General features: G+C 44.1%; 1 protein-coding gene across 1 annotated transcript in view; it reads right to left on the bottom strand.

Annotated features, from left to right (window-relative positions):
- Positions 1–3,347: 3,347 nt before the first annotated feature.
- The window catches only part of LOC145393899 (uncharacterized), a 29,986-nt gene continuing 9,671 nt past the window's right edge, over positions 3,348–23,662 (bottom strand). The window contains exons 6-12 of the mRNA XM_080267935.1: positions 21,066–21,827; positions 16,449–16,627; positions 16,107–16,222; positions 14,580–14,755; positions 10,104–10,307; positions 7,550–7,732; positions 3,348–4,091 (exon numbers count right to left, since the gene is read on the bottom strand). Of these exons, the coding sequence (XP_080124061.1) occupies positions 3,348–4,091; positions 7,550–7,732; positions 10,104–10,307; positions 14,580–14,755; positions 16,107–16,222; positions 16,449–16,627; positions 21,066–21,827 (2,364 nt within the window). The remainder of the gene's footprint in view (positions 4,092–7,549; positions 7,733–10,103; positions 10,308–14,579; positions 14,756–16,106; positions 16,223–16,448; positions 16,628–21,065; positions 21,828–23,662) is intronic.

Consider the following 23,662-nt stretch of genomic DNA (forward strand, 5'->3'; position numbering starts at 1 on the left):
TTTCCTACCATTTACAACACTGGGTGGTAACCATATAACCAACCCATACGTGTTCCCTACGTGTCAGCAAGTGGGTTGGTGGAGGGTTAGTGCCCCTCCCCGTAAAGCAAGTAACTCAACGACGAAAGGCCACCCCCTGTGGAATTATGGTGTCTGGCTATAGATAGACAGACAGATAGGTTAGCCATGGCAGTAACTAAGTAACTATATACTTTTTACCCTAACTTTGGCTAAAATTGACACTTCTCAATCTTGAAGGTTGAGTTGTAACAATAAATTATCACTAGAATATGATGCTAGTCATGAGGAAGTGCTATTGAAGTGGGTGCAGAGCTGTAGTATTGCCTTTTTCTGCCACTATGCTATGTAAAATAAGCTACAAAAGGATAATATGGGCCAAGTTATAGTAAAAGGGGTACAAGTTGTAATTAAACAACTCTCTCTCTCTCTCTCTCTCTCCAAGTAGTAGTAGTAGTAGTCAGTAGTATAGTGGCAGTAGCAGTAGTAGTGGTAATAGTTAGCAGTATAGTAGTAGTGGTAGTGTGGTAGCAGTAGTAGTAGCAGTTAGTAGCAGTAGTAGCAGTAGTAGTAATAGTAGTAGCAGCAGCCCCAGGTTCAGAGGAAATACAAATCCAGTGGAGTACAAACTTAATCTGTCCCTATGCAGTCCAGCGTCCTTTTGGGGGATAGGGAAGGAGCTATGGGATACTTATATAACCAGGCAGGTGAGGTGCCTGGTTATATCAGTGCCACCACATGAAGGCATCCCTCTCCACCACCACCAAAAGAAGCAAAGACCAATATCATTCTTCAAGACTAACAAGGAGAGTGTATGTGAGTGACGTGGAATGGTGAAGAGGAAGACCAAGAATGAGATGGAGGGATGGAGTGGAGACGAATGTGAGAGAGGGAGGTGTGAACTGGGGGAAGGGCAGTGAAATGGCAGAGGACAGGGCGACATGAAGGTGATTTGTTTGTGGCCACCCCTTCAGGGATTAGAGCATCTGGCTATTGATAGATAGTTAGACTGATAGATAGTTAGACAGACAGATAGATTCATACACACAAACACTAAACTGCTGAGTGGAATGCAAGGTCCCTATTTTTTAAGACAATTTCTGAAGCAAGTGAGTATGATGGAATGGGTACTGCCTTCCTAGATGTTGCTGTCTGCACTCGGTAATGTGGGATGCAGGCTAACTGTAATCAATAACCAGAGATGCTCCGAAAAATACATTACATTATTCTGGGCTTGCATTTCCCTTTGCAACTGAAGGAGGTAAATGAATGGGGGTGCTGTGAGAGAGGCAGGGATTTTCTAGGTATGAAAATGAAACTTAATGCAGTGTGTGTGTGTGTGTGTGTGTGTGTGTGTGTGTGTGTGTGTGTGTGTGTGTGTGTGTGTGTGTGCATGTATTTACCTAGTTGTGATATACAGGAAATGAGCTACACTCGTGGGGTCCTGTCTCTGTTTCTCGATAAGTTAAATTCTGCTTTGAACTCGCTTAAGTTTTGTGTGTGTGTGTGTGTGTGTGTGTCAGTGAAACATGGGCAGACAATGGTGTATGGTAGTAAAACACAGGCAGTGATGGAAGAAGGTGAGAGCACAATGGCACATAATGAAACTGGACTGGTGAGATGGTTATGTAGTGTCCATGTACAGATATATGACACTGTACAAGTAATTATTGACTCTACTGGATACGTTTTTGTGAAGCTACAGAACATGGTGAATATTTTTGGTGTATCAGATAGAGCCAGGATTCCGGAGGATTGAATGGTGAGCAAATGGAAGTGTGGACCATGGGATTGGGCAAATTTGGGCTGGCTGGATGTTGCTACTCCTCACCCTGCCCTTGGGTGGGAAAGGAGGTCTGGATGATGATGATGATGATGATAAGTGATGATAGTGATGTGTACTGGTAGACTGAGATGATATGGACATGTGGAGAGGATGTGTAAGTGTGAGAGAAGCACAAAAATAACATGAATGAGTACTGGAAAGCCTCTGCCACACACACCACACAAAACATGGAATAACGTCCTCAACTGGGACATCACGGTTAGGTACTTGACAGCCATAATACAGGGCATTCTGCACCATGGAAACCTGCCATTAAGGAGAGAGAGAGAGAGAGAGAGAGAGAGAGAGAGAGAGAGAGAGAAAGAGAGAGAGACCAGTCCCCCCCTCCCCCCGAACAGTATGCATGGAAAACTGTTTAACAATGCATGAACGTACTCTGTGTACTACATAATTACTCACAGTGTCTAACAAAATGTGAGCACAGTAAAAGTCCTGTAATCCGAATGGCAGGGGACTGAGCGTCTTTTGGACTACTGTTTCCTTCGGACTATTGGTAGGGACGTCTGAACTCATTATAAATATGTACATGATCATTAAACAAACACTTAAAATGCTATGGGTTATTGTTTTACTCACTGTTAATGCACAGAACTGTAGATGAATAGTTGCAGACAGGTACATACAAGGCCAAAAGCAAGTCCAAGCCTGATAAAGCCTTAGATAAACCCCAGAAAAATAAAAAATATATAAAAAAATCACCTTCAACAATTTGGAGTACTGGTGGTTGGATTGGAGGACTTTTACTGTATGTGTTACACATGCACAATTGGATACGCTATGTGAAGCTGCAGAATGTGGTGAATATTTTGGCGCATCCGGTGGAGCCAGGATTCCGGGGGCTTGAATGATGAGTGAATGGAAGTGTGGTCTATTTGGATTGGGCAAGTTTGTGCTGTCTGGACATTGCTACTCCTCACCCTGCCCTTGGGTGGGAAAGGAGGTCCAGATGATGATGATGATGTTACATATGCATGTACACATGGAAAACACCCATATAACATGTACTCATGAAGTACATATGTAAGTCATCACAATGAAGGGTTAAAAGCTCCACAGCTTCTATACAATTAATCAACCAAGAAGACTGTCCCAGTATAAAACACCTTTGGGCTGGCCAATGAAAGACATGAAGTGTGCACGGGTACAAGGTTCACCTATGATATGTCCAGGAAGCAACACCATACTGAGGCCACCACTTGTGCCGCCAGGAGGACTTCAACAAGGCTCAGGTATCTGTGTCTGCCTAGGAGCCTCCACAACACCTCCTCCTTATTATTGTCCCATATGACACTTACATTCCTGTGGAGTCTATGTTACTTATGCAACACACACCAATATCAAAATGACAAATTAGTAGACCAGAGAATTGAGACATGCAGAATGCCAATTAAACAGCTAAGGATGAGGTGCTAAGAGGCTTCCTAATCCCACACAAATACAGATCAAGGTAGGTATGGGGTGTGAGGACAGGCAGGATGGGAGGTCACTCATCTGTGGGGCTGGTGACGGGCTGGAGGAGGTTGGGTGTGGTGAAGGTGGAGAGATCTGTCAGGCTGCTGGAGGAACTGTCATCACCGTCTCCGACACCCCCCATCTCCATCCCCTTCTCCCCCGATGCCCCCTTTCCATTGGCCTCCGTTCCCTTCTTGTTCGATGGGCTCACCTTCTCTGCCGCCTTTCCACCCGGGGATCGTGACGCATTGAGGGTCTTGCGGGGCTTGGTGGAGAGCCGCGCCCCCATCATCTGATTGAGGGAGGTTATGATCCTCTCCCGCCGGGGTTCCCTGTTCCCTAGGGAGCTGTCTTGGTTGCGTCGACGCCCGGTATCCTTCCCGTTGATGTCCAGACTGTTGTGCAGCATGGTCTTGGAGCGGGTGGTGCTGGCGGAGGCATCCGGCCCGGGGTCCTGCCGATCCAGCCTGCCCTCCGCCTCCCCCTCCCTGCCTTCCCTGCGGCGGCGCTTCTCCATGATGGCCATGCGTATCCGCTCCCTCCTCTGCCGCTGGACGGGACAGGTGCGCTCGGTGTGTAGGGTGTACGCCATGATGGAGAACACACGCTTGCCACAGTGGTTGCAGGAGAAGGTGCAGCAGCAGTCCTTGGTGTAGTTGCAGCGCTCACACACAATCTCCTCCTGGTGATGCTTCTCACCACGCTCCCGACCCACACCGCTACGACGACGCTTGGGGGGCTCAGACGCGGGGTTGGGGCTGCCAGAACTGTCATCCTGCAAAACATACTCATTATATACTCCTATCTATCTATCTGTCTATCTATCTATTGACTGATGCCTTAATCCTGTAAGAGAAAAAACAATTCACCTCAAAGTCGCTATGTCCTGTGCCATTTGTCTGCCTTCCCTCCAACTCACACATCCCTCTCTTATATATCTCTCCACTTCATCCTTCCATCTCATCCTTGGGCCCATGTTCCCATCAGTTAAGGCAGCTCCCTAACACCTCTTCCTTAGCAATTTATTTTTAGATATGGCTGGTTAATATTCTTCTGCAAGTTGAGAGGTATATGAGGGAGGGGGGAGTGAGTTGGGGGAAGGGCAGTCAAATGGTGGGTGACGGAGCAACTTGAAGGCATTTTGTCTGCGGCCATCCTTTGCGGGATTAGGGCATCAGGCTATAGATAGATAGATGGATAGATAGACGTTATGAATGTAAAGTGAGGTGATGTGAGAAGAATTTACATAACATGGAAGAGGACAGTGAGGCGTAATAAGCAAAATAAACCACTTGGGAAAAGGTTTTAGGGAGCCTCCTTTCCCAACAAGTGTACAGTACGGACTTTGGCTTCCCCCTCCTGTTCTCCCCCTCCACCTCACACACATACACTCTTCTAGTCAGTCTCTCATTCTTGATCCTCTCCACACAGCCAAACCATCTCAAGGTATTTCTCTTAACACATTCAGTCAAAGTCGCATCAACATTTTTAGCTATACTCTCTTCACTTATCATCATCATCATCAATCATCATCAACAATCACCATCATCATCAACAATCATCATCACATCAACAATCATCATCGTCAACAATCACCATCATCATCAACAATCACCATCATCATCAACAACAATCACCATCACATCAACAATCATCATCGTCATCATCAACAACAATCACCATCATCATCAACAATCACCATCATCATCAATAATCATCATCATCATCAACAATCATCATCACATCAACAATCACCATCATCATCAACAATCACCATCATCATCAACAATCACCATCATCATCATCATCATCAACAATCACCATCATCATCAACAATCATCATCATCAACAATCACCATCATCATCATCAACAACAACAATCATCATCACCATCATCATCATTTATCATCACTGTCCAAACTGCCTCCCTCATGCCCAGGTGTGGTGAGGTGGGGTGCAGAGAAAGAGAAAAAGACAATGAAATACTGACCCACTGAATGAGCCATACTTCCATTCACTCACCATTCAAGCCCCTGGAATCCTGGCATAAACAATTAGTCTCTCGAATGCCAGACTGTAGCAAATGATCAATACTTGAATATGGTGCTAGTCACGAAGAAGTGCTAAGGAAAGGGTGCAACTACTGCTCTGTGAAATAAGCAACAAACAGAAAAAATCTGGGCTGAGTTACTGAGAAAGAATTACAGTTTGAATTAAAGATTATCAACATTTCTTCCTTCTTGATTTGTTATGCAACCCCTTATCATCCTCTTGTTACGTGTATCAATTGGGATGGAGAGGGAGAGACTAACTAGGAGTGTATGTGGGTGAGGCAGATGTGGGGAGAGGAAGTGGGAGACTGAGGATGAGATGGAGGGATGGAGTAGTGAGGTATATGAGAGCGGGGAGATGTGAGCTGGGGGGAGGGCAGTGAAATGGCAGGGGACAGAGCGATACTGAGGTGATCTGTTTGTGGCCACCGCTTATGGGGTTAAGGTATCTGGCTATATAGAGACAGATAACTTTATTTTTTTTTCTTTAAGGAACTAACGCCCAGGAACCTGCAAATTGATCCCTCCAAGAAAAAACAAACACAAGATAACAGAGAGCCAAATTCAAGATCTAATCATTTTGAGATGCCTGGACACACTGCATTTGAAGGACTGGAGATCATAGCTAGCAGGAAATACAGACAGAGGGAGACAGTTCCAGAGATGACCTGTTGCATAATTGAAGGACTGCGAGTAACGGTTAACTCTTGCATTAGAGAGTTGGACAAAAAAAAAGGATGAGAGTTTGTTGCTAAATGGGTGTTACGTGCTGCTGTAGTGGTGGAGGGATGCAAGCAGACAGTTCAGAGAAGCAGTGACCACTGAAGCAGCAATGGAAAAGAGATAAAGAGGCAACAGTGCGGCGAAGAGACAGAGGTTGAAGGGAGCCAGTAAGAGAAGGAGAGTTAATAATAAAATGAAAAGCCTTTGATTCTACTTTGTTGAGAACGCTGTATGTGGGGAGCCTCCCCACACATGAGAGTTGTACTCTACACACGGGCAAATAAAACATGTGTATCAAGTCAACAACTGTGCAGGGGTAAAAAAAGGCACGGAGTTTGTTTAGCACACCTACTCTCTTGGAAGCAGATTTTACAAGAGAGGTAATATGTTCTTTCCAAGAACAATCCCAAGAGAATGATATCCCAAGTATGTTTAAAGATGATGCAGGAATAAGCTGGATATTGTTAAAAGATAAAGGGTACTCCTGTGGATGATTTTGTCAGGCTGACAAATGTAACAACTGAATTTTTGATGCATTAAAAACAACAGGATTACTTATACCCCAGTCAGAGATATGACTCAAGTCAGACATTAGGTGTGCCATAGCCTCATCCCTTGTTTGTTGAAGTAACTGCTGAGATGGCCGTTGCGGGAACCAAATGGAAAGATGAAGGGTGGAGTCATCAGCGTACGAGTGGATAGGGTTAGATGTACAGCTTAGAAGGTCACTGATGAATAAAAGGAAGAAAGTGGGTGACAGGACAGAGCCCTGAAGAACACCACTGTTGACAAATCTAGGAGAACTGTGAACATCTACAACAGCAGCTATAGGACGACCTGAAAGGAAGCTATAGATGAATGCACAGACAGAAGGATAAAAACTGTGAGAGGGCAGTCTGGAAATTAAAGATTTATGCCACACTCAATCGAAAGCCTTTGTGATGTCAAGTGCAATGGCAAAGCTTTCAACAAAGTCCTGAAAGGAGGATGGCCAGGAGTATGAAAAATAGATGAGAAGATCGCCTTTGGAGCATCCCTGACGGAACCCATACTGACAATCAGAAAGAAGGCTGTGATAGGGAAGATGCTTTAAAATTTTTCTGTTAAGAATAGACTCGAAAACTTTTGAGATACAGGATGTTAAGCAATTGGACGATAGTTAGAGGGTTGAGAATGGTCACCCTTCTTTGGGACTGGCTGAATGAGAGCAAATTTCCAGCAAGACGGAAAGGTACAAGTTGATAGACAAAGGCAAAAGAGTTTGCCTAGGCAGGGTGTGAGCACAGAAGCACAGTTCATGAGGACGACAGCAGGGACTCCATCAGGCCCATATATATAGACAGATATGGAGACAGATAGACAGGCAGACAGAATTAACCCTAACCTAACCAAACCTGACGTATCCTACCCTAACCTTACCTAAATCTATGCTACATCTTCCTGGTTAAATCCCTCTCACCTTGTTGAGACAGAGCCCCTTCTGCAGGTGGTTGTGGAGCCGTGCCTGTGTGGAGCAGCGCAGGCCACAGTGCTGGCATCGGTGTGAGGTTTGGCAGTGACCCTTCTCCTTGTGGTTGCGGAACCTCTCCTCACTGGCAAACATTTGTAGACACTCGGTACAACGGTGGTACCCCTCTGGAACCTGTTGTGGATGTACATGGTTTGTTTAACATTGGCTAGGTTTACAATGGACGCATTAAGAGGAAGGATGGGACTGGGGTGTATTGGTGCTGTGATGAGAAGGCGTAGACTGAGATGGTTTGGGAGGAAGGATGGGATTGGAGTGTATTGGTGCTGTGATGAGGAGGGGCAGACTGAGATGGTTTGGGAGGAAGGATGGGACTGGGGTGTATTGGTGCTGTGATGAGGAGGGGCAGACTGAGATGGTTTGAGAGGAAGGATGGGACTGGAGTGTATTGGTGTTGTGAGGAGGAGGAGGAGGAGGAGGAGGAGGAGGAGGAGAAAGAGGAAGAGGAAGAGGAGGAGGAGGAGAAGGAGGAGGAGGACAACAACAATTCACCTAATCTAACTTTCCCTTCACCTCTTTTGTAAACACTTCCCTCCATTTTCTCTTCTTCACAGGATACCAGAGTGAAGTTCTGATTTTGCAGTGAAGAATTATTTTTGTAGTTAGTTAGTCTCATGTCACACCCAGCCTAACCTAACTTAATCTGTCACACCCAACCTAACCTAACTTAATCTGTCACACCCAGCCTAACCTAACTTAATCACGTCACACCCAGCCTAACCCAACTTCATCTCATGTCACACCCAGCCTAACCTAACTTAATCTGTCACACCCAGCCTAACCTAACTTAATCTGTCATACCCAACCTAACCTAACTTAATGTCACACCCAACCTAACCTAACTTAATCTCATTCACACCCAACCTAACCTAACTTAATCTCATTCACACTCAGCCTAACCTAACTTACTCTCATGTCACACCCAACCTAACCTAACTTAATCTCATTCACACTCAGCCTAACCTAACTTACTCTCATGTCACACCCAACCTATCTATCTATCTATCTATTGCCAGACGCCTCAATCCCGTTTGGGGTGGCCACAAACAAATCGCCTCCAAGTCGCCCTGTCCCCCGCCATTTCACTGCCCTGCTCCCAACTCACACCCCCCTCTCTCATATACCTCTCCACCCCATCCCTCCATCTCATCCTTGGCCTCCCCCTCCCTCTTCCCCCCTCCACCTCACTCACATACACTCTCTTCGTCAGTCTTTCGCCCTCCATCCTCTCCACATGGCCAAACCACCTCAGTGTGTTCCTCATAACGCTTCCTATCACATCCACATCCACACCACAACGCTCCTTTATATCCTCATTCGTCAGCCTGTCTCTCCACGTGACTCCACAGGCTCCTCTTAAATAACTCATTTCCACTGCTCTCACTCTTGACTTGTGTCCTTCCAACAATGTCCAAGCTTCACTTCCGTACGTTAGAGTTGGTATCACAATACTGTCATGTAGTAACTTTTTCACTTCCATGCTCACTTCCCTGTTTCTTATCACTGCTTTCAAGGAACCAGCAACCTTTCTTCCCTGCTGTACCCTTTCAAGCACTTCACACTCCAAACCTCCATCCTTACTCATCACACTACCCAAATACTTAAACGTACTCACATTTTCCAATTCCTCACCATCTAACCTTGCTGTACATTCACTAACTTCACCTCTCTCAAAGACCATCACTTTACTCTTCCCTACATTCACCTTTAGGTTCCGTTTCTTACACACTCTCTCAAACTCATCCACCAAGCCTTGCAGCTCCCCTTCGTCTTCACTCAACAACACAGTATCATCTGCAAACAACAGTACAGGGAGTTTCCAAACACTATCCTCTCTCACCAGGGCCACTCCAACATCCACTACCCTACCTTGTACCTCTTTTATTACCCCATCCATGTACAGATTGAACAACCATGGAGACATGACACATCCTTGTTTCAAACCAACTTTCAAAGAGAAAAATTCACTTAGTTCACCATCCACACGCACTGCAGCCTTCGCACCATCGTACATACTCTTCACAGCATTCAACAACTTCCCATCTACTCCATATATTCTTAACACCCAACACCCAACCTAACCTAACTTAATCTCATGTCACACCCAACCTAACCTAATCTCACCTAATTAGAAAGTTCCCTACATTTTCCCTCCTCCATGTGGCAGTACAATGAGAAGTCAGTCTTGCAGTGAAGAGCATAAAAACACTGCATTAACCTCACCTCTCTAGTGGACAGTCCCCTACAGCTGCCCTTCGTATAGCAGCAGTGATATCTTGCTCTGGAATGTTTTACTGCAGCCTAACCTACTCTTACTTAGTCTAGCCTAACCAACACTATCCAAACCTAACCTACCTAATTTAAGCAAAGGGAGGCTGCCAGAGATTGAGCAGTGTGAAGAGCCACCAACAGGAGACCATGGCTGACACAAGCAAGCATGTTGTAGCCTTTATAAATGGAAATGACAAAAACGACTTCATCTCACTTCTTTAGTGGACAGTCCCCTACAGTTGCCCTTCTTCATGTGGTAATAGAGGGATATTTTGCTCTTGTAGGCCTTATCGCAGTACGGGCACACCTCGTTGCGACCCTCGTTGTGGGTGAGTCGGTGGGTCTTCATGTTGTGGATGAACGAGAACGATTTGCCGCAGATGTCGCACGGGTACGGCTTCTCTCCCGTGTGGACAACCTGCAAAGACATCATCATCATCATCATCAATTTCATTATCATCATCATCATCATTCTCTTCATGTTGTGGATGAACGAGAATGATTTGCCGCAGATATTGTACAAGGGTATGGCTTCTCTACCACAAGGACAACCTGCAAAGACATCATCATCATTATTTTCATCATTATCATCATTATATATGGTGGGTCTTCAAACCTGCTCCAGAAGCTGCATCGGTATTATCATTAACATCATCATTAAAAACCAGATCTATCTATCTATCTATCTACCTACCTATCTATCTATCTACCCCATCCATCTATCTATCTATCTACCTACCTATTTATCTATCTACCTATCTACGGTGGGGTGAGGCAGTGTTGAGAGAGCCAGAAAACGTTCGATATAGAGATCCTAAGCAATGTTTGCCTAAATGAATGGGCCACACTCCCAGTCACTCACCATTCACTCATCCTTTTTCTGTCCAACTCTCTAATGCAAGACTTAACCGTTACTCCCGGTCTTTCATTTATGCAACAGGTCAACTCTGGAACTGTCTCCCTCTGTCTGTACTTCCTACTTCTTATGATCTCCAGTCTTTCAAATGCAGTGTGTCCCGGCATCTTGAAATGAACGGATCTTGAATTTGGCTCTCTTTTGTATTGATTTTGTCTTTTTCTTGGGAGGAATGATTTGCAGGCTCCTGGCCTTCAGTTCCTTCTTCCTTGCATATATAAACACACACACACACACACACACACACACACACACACACACACACACACACACACAAGCCTATGGAATATCAACTCAAACTCTGACACATCACTCAGAGAAGCACGCTGGCCTCTAAATATCACAGTGCAGTGCAGTTGATGGCCAAGTGTAGTCAGACTGGAAAATGAATCTGACTGTTAACCAAAAAGAATTATTTCTCAGGTAAGGAAGGTTGTTGGTTCATTGAAAGCAGTGATGAGAAATAGGGAGGTGAGTATGGAAGTTAAGAAGTCACTGCATGATAGTATTGTGATCACTACCCTGACGTATGGAAGCGAGGCGTGGACCTTGCTAGAGGGGAACAAGTCAAGAGTGAAAGCAGTGGAAATGAGTTACTTGAGAGGAGCATGTGGAGTGACGTGGAGGGACAGGTTGACAAATGAAGAAGTGAAGGAACGTTGTGGGGTGGATGTGGATATGATTCAGAAAATTAGGAGAAATACACTGAGGTGGTTTGGACACGTGGAGAGAATGGAGAATGAAAGACTAAGAGGGTGTATGTAGGTGAAGTGGAGGGAGGGAGGGGGAGACCAAGGATGAGACGGAGGGATGGAGTTGAGAGGTATATGAGGGAGGGGGGAGTGTGTTGGGGGGAGGGCAGTTAAATGGTGGGTAACAGAGCGACTTGGAGGGATTTTGTCTGCGGCCACCCTTTACGGGATTAGGGCGTCAGGATATAGATAGATAGATAGATCAATTTTTCCATAATTTCATTTTTTCAGATGATCAACAGAGGAAGGGAAAAAAAAAAACAAAAAAAAAAAAAAAACATACACTTGACTACAAATGTCCTTCATTCATTATAAAAAATAAATAATAATTGAACTTGAACAGCTGCTGGTTGAGGTTTGGAAGGAAACTCTTCTGGAGATGTGAATTCCAAAGACAGGTGGTTTGGGAAAAAAAAAGGAATTCTAATAGGTAGAAGTTTTGAAATAAGGCAGGGTGACAGTCACATCATATGCGCTATCAGATGCCTGTGTAGCATAGGGTAAGGCGTGGAGAAGTGGCACAGTGAATGCAGTTTCATCTCAGCATTTGCCATAAAGTATCATTAAGTGACAAGCCAAATGGTTTCCTGTACACTAGGAAACCATTTACTACACTGGATGGTAACCATATAACCAAATTACAGTGCCTGATGGTTTAGTGGGTAATGAAAGTGCTCAAATTGGATTGAGCTGGTGTAGGTTTATATCCAAGGGGTGGTTGGGGTTTATTGCTCACAAAATGCCAATCAGGGATGAGGGAGGCTGGTCACTCTCATCTTAAATGTCAGGACCAACCTGCCTAGCCCTGGGCTCCTATGCTCCTCATGGGGCAACATAGGACTGGATGATGGATGGATGGATGGATCTGCAATATAATGCAAGGGAGGCAACATTCCTTCTTACTTGCAGGGAAGGTAGTTCACTTGTAACTGCTGGGTTATTAATGATTCGTACACCTTTGTTTTGAATTCTGTCCAGTTGTTTTAGTGACACCCCTGCACATCCACCCCACACGGGTGAAAACAAACCAGCTACAATCTCAACAGACACTGCACACCGTCTTCTATGTATGGTGAGGAAGTGGATCAATACCTATGCCCACAATACTAGTTATACTGGGCCAGGGATGTGTTCTGAAATATCACAGGATTCCAAAATTAAGTGGGTACTGTGAATTGCGGGAATTGGCAGATCAGCTTTAAAGGCAGTGGTACAGCTGTAACTGGCTTTTTTTTCTTTCAATTTACAGTACTGAGGTGTTGATAGAAGAGTCAAACTAGGTTATTTATAAAGGAGACTCCCTGTTCTAACTCTACTGATATCCTACCCTATCCTACTCTGCCTTACCTACAGTTTATACATAGGATGTGATAGGAAGTGTTATGAGGAACACACTGAGGTGGTTTGGCCATGTGGAGAGGATGGAGGGTGAAAGACTGACGAAGAGAGTGTATGTGAGTGAGGTGGAGGGAGGGGGAGGCCGAGGATGAGATGGAAGGATGGGGTGGAGAGGTATATGAGAGAGGGGGGTGTGAGTTGGGAGCAAGGCAGTGAAATGGTGGGGGACAGGGCGACTTGGAGGTGATTTGTTCGTGGCCACCCCAAACGGGATTGAGGCGTCTGGCAATAGATAGATAGATAGATAGATTATTGTCTCTACTTGATGCACATGATATGTCCAATCCTTTATATGATATCAAGAATAAACCAGAATCCCTGATGACTGATATTAAAATCTGGATGGCAAAGAGGAGATAGAAGCTGAATGATGGTAAAACAGAAATCATAATCATTCAAGGAAACAGGAAGGGTGGTGATGAGGACAATGCCCTGACTTCATCCAGCAAGTTCTGTCCTAAATATGTGTGTATATGTTAATTAAAAACTAAATTATAAATAAATACTGTATATTAATCAAGATGTCAAAGGTTGTTATCTGCACACCAAAAACCTGTACCGAATAGATGTTGCCTCTTAACACTGGTCCACGCTATGGTCTTGTCTCATATCAAGTACAGTACTGTGCTTTGTTATGGACTGGCCTCCTGTGTAATTTATTAAAAAAGGTTCCTTCAGTGTTGAACAGAATAGCAAGGCTTATCTTTGGCCTCCCCCCAAGAACCCTGACCTCCTCATTTCTAACCGAGTCGCACTGGTTGCTGGTAAAAGCTTTAGTTAAATTTGAACTGTGTCATTATTTTCAAAGTTGTTAAGTTTAGTGAAACAAAGTACCTTGCTGAACTGTTAAAACTTCAGTCCACATGCCCAGGTGTGATGTTAAGGAATGAAATCAGTTCCTTGTGCCTCAGTGAACCTGCAGCTGTTCATCAGTTGTCTTCCTCTGACTGGTCTTTCTCCTATACCGCCCCTGGGTTATATCATAAACTCCCATCATTCACGAGGCAATGGACTTCTAAACAATCTTTTCAAGGGCAGCTCTAAGACTTTCACATTTCAAGAAGCTACTATTTGGAGAGAAGTGTTGTAATGGATAATTATAGGATTTAAATGCTGTCACTTTTTTTGTTGGGAAACCTGGTTGAGGACAATGAAAAAAGAAGCAGGAGAGGAGTGTTGGTGGGACCTGAAGGAGATGGCAAGAGACAAATATTGGTGGAGAGAGTTCATTGAGACCCTATGCATCCCGTGGGGTGCCACAGGAAATGATTGATTGATTGATTGATTGATTGAAGTTTGTATTGTATATGAGTGATGTCAATACTTTTGTTACTGTAAAAGCATAAATGAGTGTCATGTGCTAGTGAATTCCTTAAGATGAACTGGCAATCTGAGAAAAAGTACCAGATTTTTATTATTATTGTTATTATTATTATTATTATTATTACCTTACCTTTGTTATTATTATTATTATTATTATTACCTTACCTTACCCTACCCTACTCTATTGTACACTACCTTGCCCTGCCTTACCTAACCTCACTGTGCCCTAACCTACCCTACCTTTTATAGTACCCTACTTAACCCTCCCCTCCCCTCCTCAATCCCTTCCACAAACACTCACCAAATGATCCCTGAGGTTAGATCGGCAGTTGAATGTTTTGCCGCAGTAGTCACACTCAAAGCCTCTCCTAGCGCCGGGCTGTGGGGGGTCAGGGGCGGGATGGGCAGTGCGGCGGTGTTCCTTCAGGGCCTCTAGGGTCGGCAGGCCCTCACCGCATGTAGCACAACGCACTCCTTCTGCTGACATCAAAACATACACAGTGATGAGGAGTTAATGAAGGCTGTTTACAACCCCTCCTCTCTCTCTCTCTCTCTCTTTCAACACTACCCTCGCATACATTTACATTAGGAACACAACCCAGTCTCTCTCTCTCTCTTTCAACACTACCCTCGCATACCTTTACATCAAGAACACAACTCAGTCTCTCTCTCTCTCTCTCTTTCAACACTACCCTCGCATACCCTTACATTAAGAATACAACCCAGTCTCTCTCTCTCTCTCTCTTCAACACTACCCTCGCATACCTTTACATTAGGAACACAACCCAGTCTCTCTCTCTCTCTCTCTCTTTCAACACTACCCTCGCATACCTTTACATTAGGAACACAACCCAGTCTCTTTCTCTCTCTCCCTTCAACACTACCCTCACATACCTTTACATTAGGAACACAACTCAATCTCTCTCTCTCTCTCTCTTGAACACTACCCTCGCATACCTTTACGTTAAGAATACAACTCAGTCTCTCTCTCTCCCTCTTCAACACTACCCTCGCATACCTTTACATTAGGAACACAACTCAGTCTCTCTCTCTCTTCAACACTACCCTCACATACCTTTACATCAAGAACACAACTCAGTCTCTCTCTCTCTCTCTCTCTCTTCAACACAACCCTCACATACCTTTACATTAGGAACACAACTCAGTCTCTCTCTCTCTCTCTCTCTTCTTCTTTTGCAGTACCCTCACATACCTTTATATTTAGCAACACAACTCAGTCCATCATTCTCCCTCTCTCTCTCTTCAACATTACCTTTGCATACAGTTATATTTAGCAACATTACTCAGTCCATCATTCTCTCTCCCTCTCTCTCTCTCTTCTTTTGCACTACCCTCAACAAATCTTTACATTTATCAACACAACTCAGTCTGTCTGTGTCCCTCTCTCTCTCTCTCTCTCTCTCTTTCTTCAGCATTACCCTCACATACCTGTACATTTAGCAACACAAATCAGTTCATCATTCTCTCTCTCTCTCTCTCTCTCTTCTTTTGCACTACCCTCAACAAATCTTTACATTTATCAACACAACTCAGTCTGACTGTCTTCCTCTCTCTCTCTCTCTTTCTTCAGCATTACCCTCACATACCTGTACATTTAGCAACACAACTCAGTCCATCATTCTCTCTCTCTCTCTCTCTTTCTCTTTCTTCAGCATTACCCTCATATACCTTTACATATAGCAACACAACTCAGTCTACCTCCCTTTCCCCCCTCCCCCTCTCTTTCTTCAGCATTACCCTCACATACCTTTACATATAGCAACACAACTCAGTCCATCATTCTCTCTCTCTCTCTCTCTCTACTCACCATTCTTATTGGGGTTACACGTGCCCTGGAACTTCACAATGTGTCTCGTCAACTCCGATTTTGACGGGAACTCACTGCTACACGATTCACACTTGTTGGCACGCTCGGCAGAACCCCTGGGGACACGAAAGCTAGTGTGAATGTAGCTGGGGACACGAAAGCTAGTGTGAATGTAGCTGGGGACACGAAAGCTAGTGTGAATGTAGCTGGGGACACGAAAGCTAGTGTGAATGTAGCTGGGGACACGAAAGCTAGTGTGAGCCTAACCAAACCTAAACAAACTAAACTAAACCAAACCAAACCTACCCTACCCTAACCTACTGTACCCTCCCCTTCCCTTACCCATGTGAGAGTGCGTGGACCTTCAAGGAGGCTCGGTCAGGGAATCCGAGAGAACAGACGCCACACGTGACGACGCCAGGCCCCGTGTGAGTGGCCACGTGTCGACGCAGATCACCGATGTTGCCGTACTCACTCCCACACACCTGACACTCGTACAAGGCGTCCAGCGCTTGGTGTACCTGTGGAAAATGCATGTGTTCCTGTACAAAATGATCCAGAACGCTTGTAAAAGAGGTGTCTTGGGAGCTCTTACATGCTGGTGATTTATAGCCATTTTACCAAATGTACTAAGTGAAATGGCGGGGGACAGGGCGACATGGAGGCGATTTGTTTGTGGCCACCCCGTATGGGATTGAGGCGTCTGGCAAAAATAGATAGACAGACTATGTTGTGTTATCGAGGCGAAGATGTAATTGACACGTTGGTGATGACTGGCTGACTGCAACATGTCCGAATTACCGTATATCATTGTATTGGAGTTGGTCAGTACGTTTTGATTCACATTACCGGAAATTATTCGAAATACAACGATGTTATTCGGACATGTTGCATTCAGCTAGTCGTCAACAAACTGTCAAGTGCATCTCTGACTCAATAAAAAAAACACGAGTATAGTGTTGTGATGAAGAGGGGTAGACTGAAATGGTTTGGGCATGTGGAGAGGTTGGAGGATGACACCTGGTGTGGTGGGTAAGAGGTGTGAATGTTGACGGTAGGGTTGTGAGGCACACACACACACACACACACACACACACACACACACACACACACACACACACACACACACACACAAACTTGGGATGAGATTACAGAATGTGTCCTCCAGGGTTATAACTTTTTAGTTTTTTTTAAAATAAAAGGTAGCCTGTATCATAAACTGATGAACTTTTGTTTAATAATAAAGAAAAAAGCCCTTTTTCCTCTCAGGTTTTAAAAAAAGTCACCCCCAAAACAAAAATGGATTACCATATATTTAATGTTACCACAAGCAAGTTTTATCACTTTCTGAATCTTTATATAGATTTTTCCATAACTTTACAGACTTGCACAGAAGATTTTAGAACTGTTTAGAGCTTCCTAGAACAGTTTGTAATGTTCTAGTATGATTTAACATTGTTTAGAATATTCTAGAATAATCTAAATATTATAAAACAGGATGCAGTTTTCAGCATCTAACAGTTATCTTTGCAGTCTGCATGTGAACAGTCAGCAAAATAATTGCTTAATGTGTTACTGTTATATAATTAATATTTTTGTTTTTCAGACAAGCATGATATCACACAAAAGAAGTGATACTATCATACAGAAGAACAAGGACGTCTGGACCAATTATTTGGTGCAGTTCCAGCAATCACACAGAAGAAGAGGAACTGTGCCTTTAGAAGAATCTTCATTAGAAGAGAAATGCAGACTGCCAAACCAAAAGCAAGTTGTTGGATGTTAGCAGTTTCTTGGAGCAAAAATCAAATTAAGAAAAGAACAAATAGTCAAAATTTCCAAAGAAGTTACAAAATTATGGGTGAATAAATTGAACTTTCCACATGTGTCAGATCAAGCAATACAAGCAGTGCTTGACAAGGTGCTAAAACCTTACGATGAATGTGTCAAGAGGGGAAAATATGATGCCCTAAATAAACTTTTTGGTATCACAAAAGTAAATGGTCAATGGTTATCCAGTGAAGATAAACAACTCTACCACCTACAAGTGCAAAGCAAAGGAGAAGTGGGGTACTCAACAGGTCAAGTTGCAAGTAAGGAAACCATTCACCCTTCAAAAAGACGAAAACTGCCTGATGAACCTATATTACCGTCAACATCTTACGATCTTTCATCTAGTGGTAGTTGCACTGAATCTGATGACAGTGAATATAAGGATGAAGATGAGACTAATCATCCACCAACCAGAAAACACAACAGAAGTAACGCTGCAACAAACTTGGTGACATCCGCTGGAGTATCAACAAATAAAGCTGCTAACATATGCAAACAACTGTCACATGATGGTACTGACATTCCAGCTCCAAGTCAAGCAGCAATTTACAAGTCAATATACAAAGAGGCTGCTACACTGAAGGAGGAAATGATTGAAAAGTTACAGTTGGAAACATGGTCCTTACATTTCCATGGAAAGCGGACTGATGAAAACTAATACCAGGTAGTCTATCTATCTATTTATCTATTGCCAGATGCCATAATCCCGTAAGGGGTGGCCATCTGACTTTGAGTTATTTGTTTTATGGGGAGGGGCACTAACCCTCCACCAACCCACTTGTTGACACATAGGGAGCACATATGGTTTGGTTATATGGTTACCACCCAGCATTAAAAAATGAGAGAACCAAAATAAAATTGGATGCATTGTGTTTGGATAATGGCAAGGCTGAAACTATTGCTGAAGGAATTGCAAAAGTTACTGATGAATACAACTTATGGCATGCAATAAAAATGATCACTGCTGATACACCTTGCATTAACACTGGGAAAAAGAGTGGCGTTGTTGTCGGATTACAACAATGTTCTCAGATGAGAGTTTCAATAAACCATAATTTATTGGTTGTCAGCATCACATTCTGGACAGGATTCTCCGTTTAATGATGGACGAAGAACTTGGCGCTAACACCAATTCTCCAAACATCGAATATTCATTTGTGTCTCAACTAATAAAATATTATGAACAACTAAAATCACAGTTTGTTAATGGAACAGAAGAGATCCTTGATAAGTCAGGATGGAGACATGACATGAAGTTTTTGTACCATTTAACATGAGTGTTTAGATTCTTTGAAGAATAAGGGCATTTTCCTCTGATTAACTTTCACAAAATTCCAAATATCAGCAATGCAAGGTGGAATTTTCAAGAGCAATTCTCACTATTCTTGCACTCATTCTTATACCTACAACAAGGAAGACTTTGGAGAAGGTGTGCAGATTCATTTCGTACGAATGGGCAGAGTACTGGATTAGTAATCAGATGTACAATGAAAATGACTTCAAGAACTTGTCAGAAATAATGAAACCTTACAAAAAAAACACTAAACTCATTGCAGAATCACTGGAAGCAGGAGCCTTCGTTACTCAAGATACCAAGCAGTAATCAGTGTGCAGAACATGCAATCAGAGGGATGCAGGAACTTTATGCTGCCTACAGAAACAAAGCCAAACTGCAACTTAGATTTATTCTAGGTAATAAACAGTGATTTTTAAGTATTAATGCATTTGTATAAGCTCTCTTCTTCTTCTTTTTTTATTAGTGTACATGTAAATACTGTATACGCTTGCACAAATTGAAATTTTTATTTTGGGGTGACCTTTTTCTAAAACTGATAGGAATAAGGGCTCTTTTCTTTGTTTTTAAGCAAAAGTTCGTTGACTTGAGGTACAGGAACATAAGGTTGTAAAAAAGTTATAACCCTAGTGTCCTCAGGGATATGGGATGGAATAGGTATATGAGTGACAGGATGTGCAAGCTGAAAGGAGGACGCCCAAAAGGCAGAGGACTAAGTGACATGGAGGTGGTTTGTTTGTGGCCATCGCTAATGGGATTAAGGCATTGGGCAACAGACAGATGGACAGACAGGTCCTATATATAAATCACTGTAGTTCTTTTACCTTAACTTGGCCCATATTCTCATTGTTTTGTAGCTTACTGCACACAACTTAAGTGGCAGGAAAAGACAATGCTACGGCTTTACATCCTTTCCGCAGCACTTCTTTGTGACTAGCATCATATTCTAGTGGTAATTTCTTGCTACACCTAAGCACTGAAGCTGAACCAATGGCAATTTTAGGCCAAGTTAGAGTAAAATGAGTATAGGACAGGGGTTTGAGAAGGGAAATGGCTCAAGACTGTAACGCTTGGAAAGAATTCTGAACATAATGTAATAAAATGTAACATTCCCGGTAAATAAAATAGTGTACCTGAACAAATTCATATCAGTGTTTATTCTTCCTATCATTCTCCCTCTTTCATCTTCTCTCCCTTCTTCACCTTCTCTCTCCCTTCCTCATCTTCTCTCACTCTTTCATCTTCTCTCTCTCTTCTTCACCTTCTCCACCTACTCTCTCTCACTTCTTCATCTTCTCTCTCCCTTCTTCATCTCCTCTCTACCTCCTTCGTTTTCTCTCTCCTTTCTTCACCTTCTCTCTCCCTTCTTCACCTTCTCTCTCCCTCCTTCACATTCTCTCTCCCTTCTTCACCTTCTCTCTCTCTCTCCTTCACCTTCTCTCTCTCCCTTTGTCATCATCAAGAAAAACATGACATGAGAAACTAACCAAAGACTGCCAGGATGAATGGGCCACACACTCACCAACTCATCACTCAAGCCCATGGAATCCTGACTCAATCTTTCTCTAAAATAAAAACTAGTCACTGGCTTGAAGGTGTTACTACTTTGTCTCTCTCTCTCAGTTTATTTTTCTCTCTCTCTCAATTGAAAACTAAAGTCACTGGATTGAAGCGGCTACTATTACTACTACTCTCTCTCTCTCTCTCTCTCTCTCAATTGAAAACTAAAGTCATTCTCTCTCTCTATCTCTATTTATTTTTCTCTCTCAATCGAAAACTAAAATCACTAGATTGAAGAGGTTACTACAGTACTCTCTCTCTCTTTTACTTACATGGTGTTTGTGGGCCACGAGGCGGTGTTGGTACTTGAAGGACTCCTCACACTTATCACAGTGGTGTATGCCGGGGTGGTCCAGCAGCACATCTGTCGTCCCATCTTCCTCCCCGTCCCCCTCGTCCTCCCGTCCCCCATCCCCTGTTGGGCCATCTCCGGGGTCCTCTGTCCCGCCCTCCGCCCCACCCCCGCCCTCCAGGAAGTGGGCAGGAGTGGACAGGCTAAGGAGGAAGTGCTCGGGCGGAAGGATGGGCTGGTCGCTCTTCTGGTCCTCCTCCATTACCGTGGTTAGGAGGTCCAAGGGATTGATCTCCACCTGCATGGACTCCTCCGCCCCGTCCTCCATCCCATCCCCCTCCGCCTCCCCCATCCCATTCTGAAGCCCCAGATACACAGGCACGGCCCCCACACCTTTGGCACCCTTCAAGGACTCCACATTCTCCGACCCGATTGTTCCATTGGGGAGTCTATTGTCCAGAACCTGAGTGCCCCCTGATGCAGTCCCCCCTTGCCTCTCACCCTCACCCTTCCCGACCCCATTAACCAGCGGGGGATGCAACGGTTGACTGTCTCCTCCCTGACCCACTCCTTGCCCTGCCCCATCGCCATTCTCTGCCCCACCGTTGACCAGCGTTGATGGTGGTGGCGGTGGCAGAGGTTGGGATTGTGTGGTGTTGGTGGTGGAGTCGTGTGCAAGGAGGTGTTGTACGATGGATACGGTGCCCTGGATTTTACTGCCACACTCACCACATGTGTACACCTGATGGAAAACATACATTAATGCAACAGTGCAATGTCAATGAACTACAGTAGGCGTCGTAAATATTGGGACCACCCTGCCTTTACAATAAATATAAGACGGTCCCAATATTAATTGCATTAAAAATCCTATGGTATGCTGTCATGGTATCTAGCAGTACCTAGCAACTCTCTTAGGTTGGCAACACTATTGAGAGCAGGGTAGAGCTTCAGTGCACCCACAGGCATAGAATGAGGAGGACGTTTGATGCATTTGGTGACCTTGCATTCCCAAGTATTTTCCCCTCAGAACTTTGGCACCACCCACGGGCTATACCAGTGGTCGGACATGGGTCCCACACAACTCAGTGATAGTGAGAAAGCTCGTATTTTAGCTTTGCGAGAGGAAAACGTGCCTATCAAGGAAATCATGAGGCGTACTGGTCGAGCCAAATAGACCATTATGAGGTTGCTTGCTGCAGCACGTTACCTGCCACTCAATGCCATACTTCAGTATAAAAAGCGTTCTGGTCAGAAATGCAAGACCTCACAGTTAACTGGTCGTCTCCTGAAGCTTGCTGTGACACATAACCCAAGACTGACGGCAAGAGACCTAAAGAAATTATATCCACAGCTACTCAATGATGTTGCCATCTGCACCATTCAACACCGCCTCAAGCACCACCTTGGACTTCCTAGTCGTGTGGCTGCCCTAAAGCCACTTCTCACGGATGCTATGCGGCGTAAGCAGCTTAAGTTCGCCCAGGATCACAAGCACTGGACTGTGGAAGATTGGAAGAAAGTGTTGTGGTCCGATGAAAGCACCTTCCATGTTGTCACGTCACACAGACTACGAGTAAGGCGACCTCTTAGGTGAAACTGATATGATCCACGTTACACCATCAAGACCGTGAAGCACAGTGCTTTTGTGATGATTTGGGGGTGCTGCAGTGCTAATTTAGGTAGGGGGAGTTTGTTCTTCCTGCCAAAGAACGTTACAATGAATGCTGATCAATATATCAAAGTGTTACATGATCACATGCTTAATGCTAACACCATTCATGCCACCTCAACATTTCTGCATGACAGTGCCTCCTGCCATAAAGCCAAGAAGGTGACTAAATTCCTTGAGGACAACAACATATGTGTTCTGCCATGGCCAGGCAACAGTCCTGACTTAAATCCAATTGAAAATGCATGGAAAGTCCTGAAAACTAAAGTCAGGGATGAGCAAGTGACATCATTGTCACACCTTCAAGAGGTGATCAAGCATGTATGGTGCCAAGAAATGGACCTTCAGTATTTCATCAACTTGTGTGAGAGCATGCCTAGAAGGAATAAAGCTGTTCTGCAGGCAAAAGGGGAGATGACTGGTTACTAGGGTGTTTTTCTTTGAGTTTCCCATTCGTTTCCATTTTTTATTAGATACAATTGTCCATCCCAATAGTGCTGGTGAAGCAGCGAGAGGTAGGTCCCAGTATTTATGGCGCCCACTGTACAATATAAGAGCCATGCAATACATCATCATCACCACTACCCTTCTTCCCACCTATAAGACAGGGTGATGCAGGCTGTAAAAACATAGAAAGAGGAGCTGCAAAACTATACCCATTTTATTCTAACTTGGCCTATACTTGCCATCTCTCCATCTTGAATCCAGTCATGACTCGGTATGCAATGGGGTTACGTCAAGTGAAAACCTATTGCACACCAATTTATCGTAAATCAATGCTGATTTAACGTGGGTTCCATTGGGATACACTGGGGGTCATGGGCCACATAACCTAAAATCTCACAGACAACCTTACCTGTTTAGGCTTGCCCTCAGCACCCTCAGAGGCACAACCCTTTCCACTG

This window comes from Coenobita brevimanus, chromosome 3, assembly GCF_032717465.1.
Source record: "Coenobita brevimanus isolate Jiangsu-jjx chromosome 3, ASM3271746v2, whole genome shotgun sequence".
Lineage (NCBI taxonomy): Eukaryota > Metazoa > Arthropoda > Malacostraca > Decapoda > Coenobitidae > Coenobita > Coenobita brevimanus.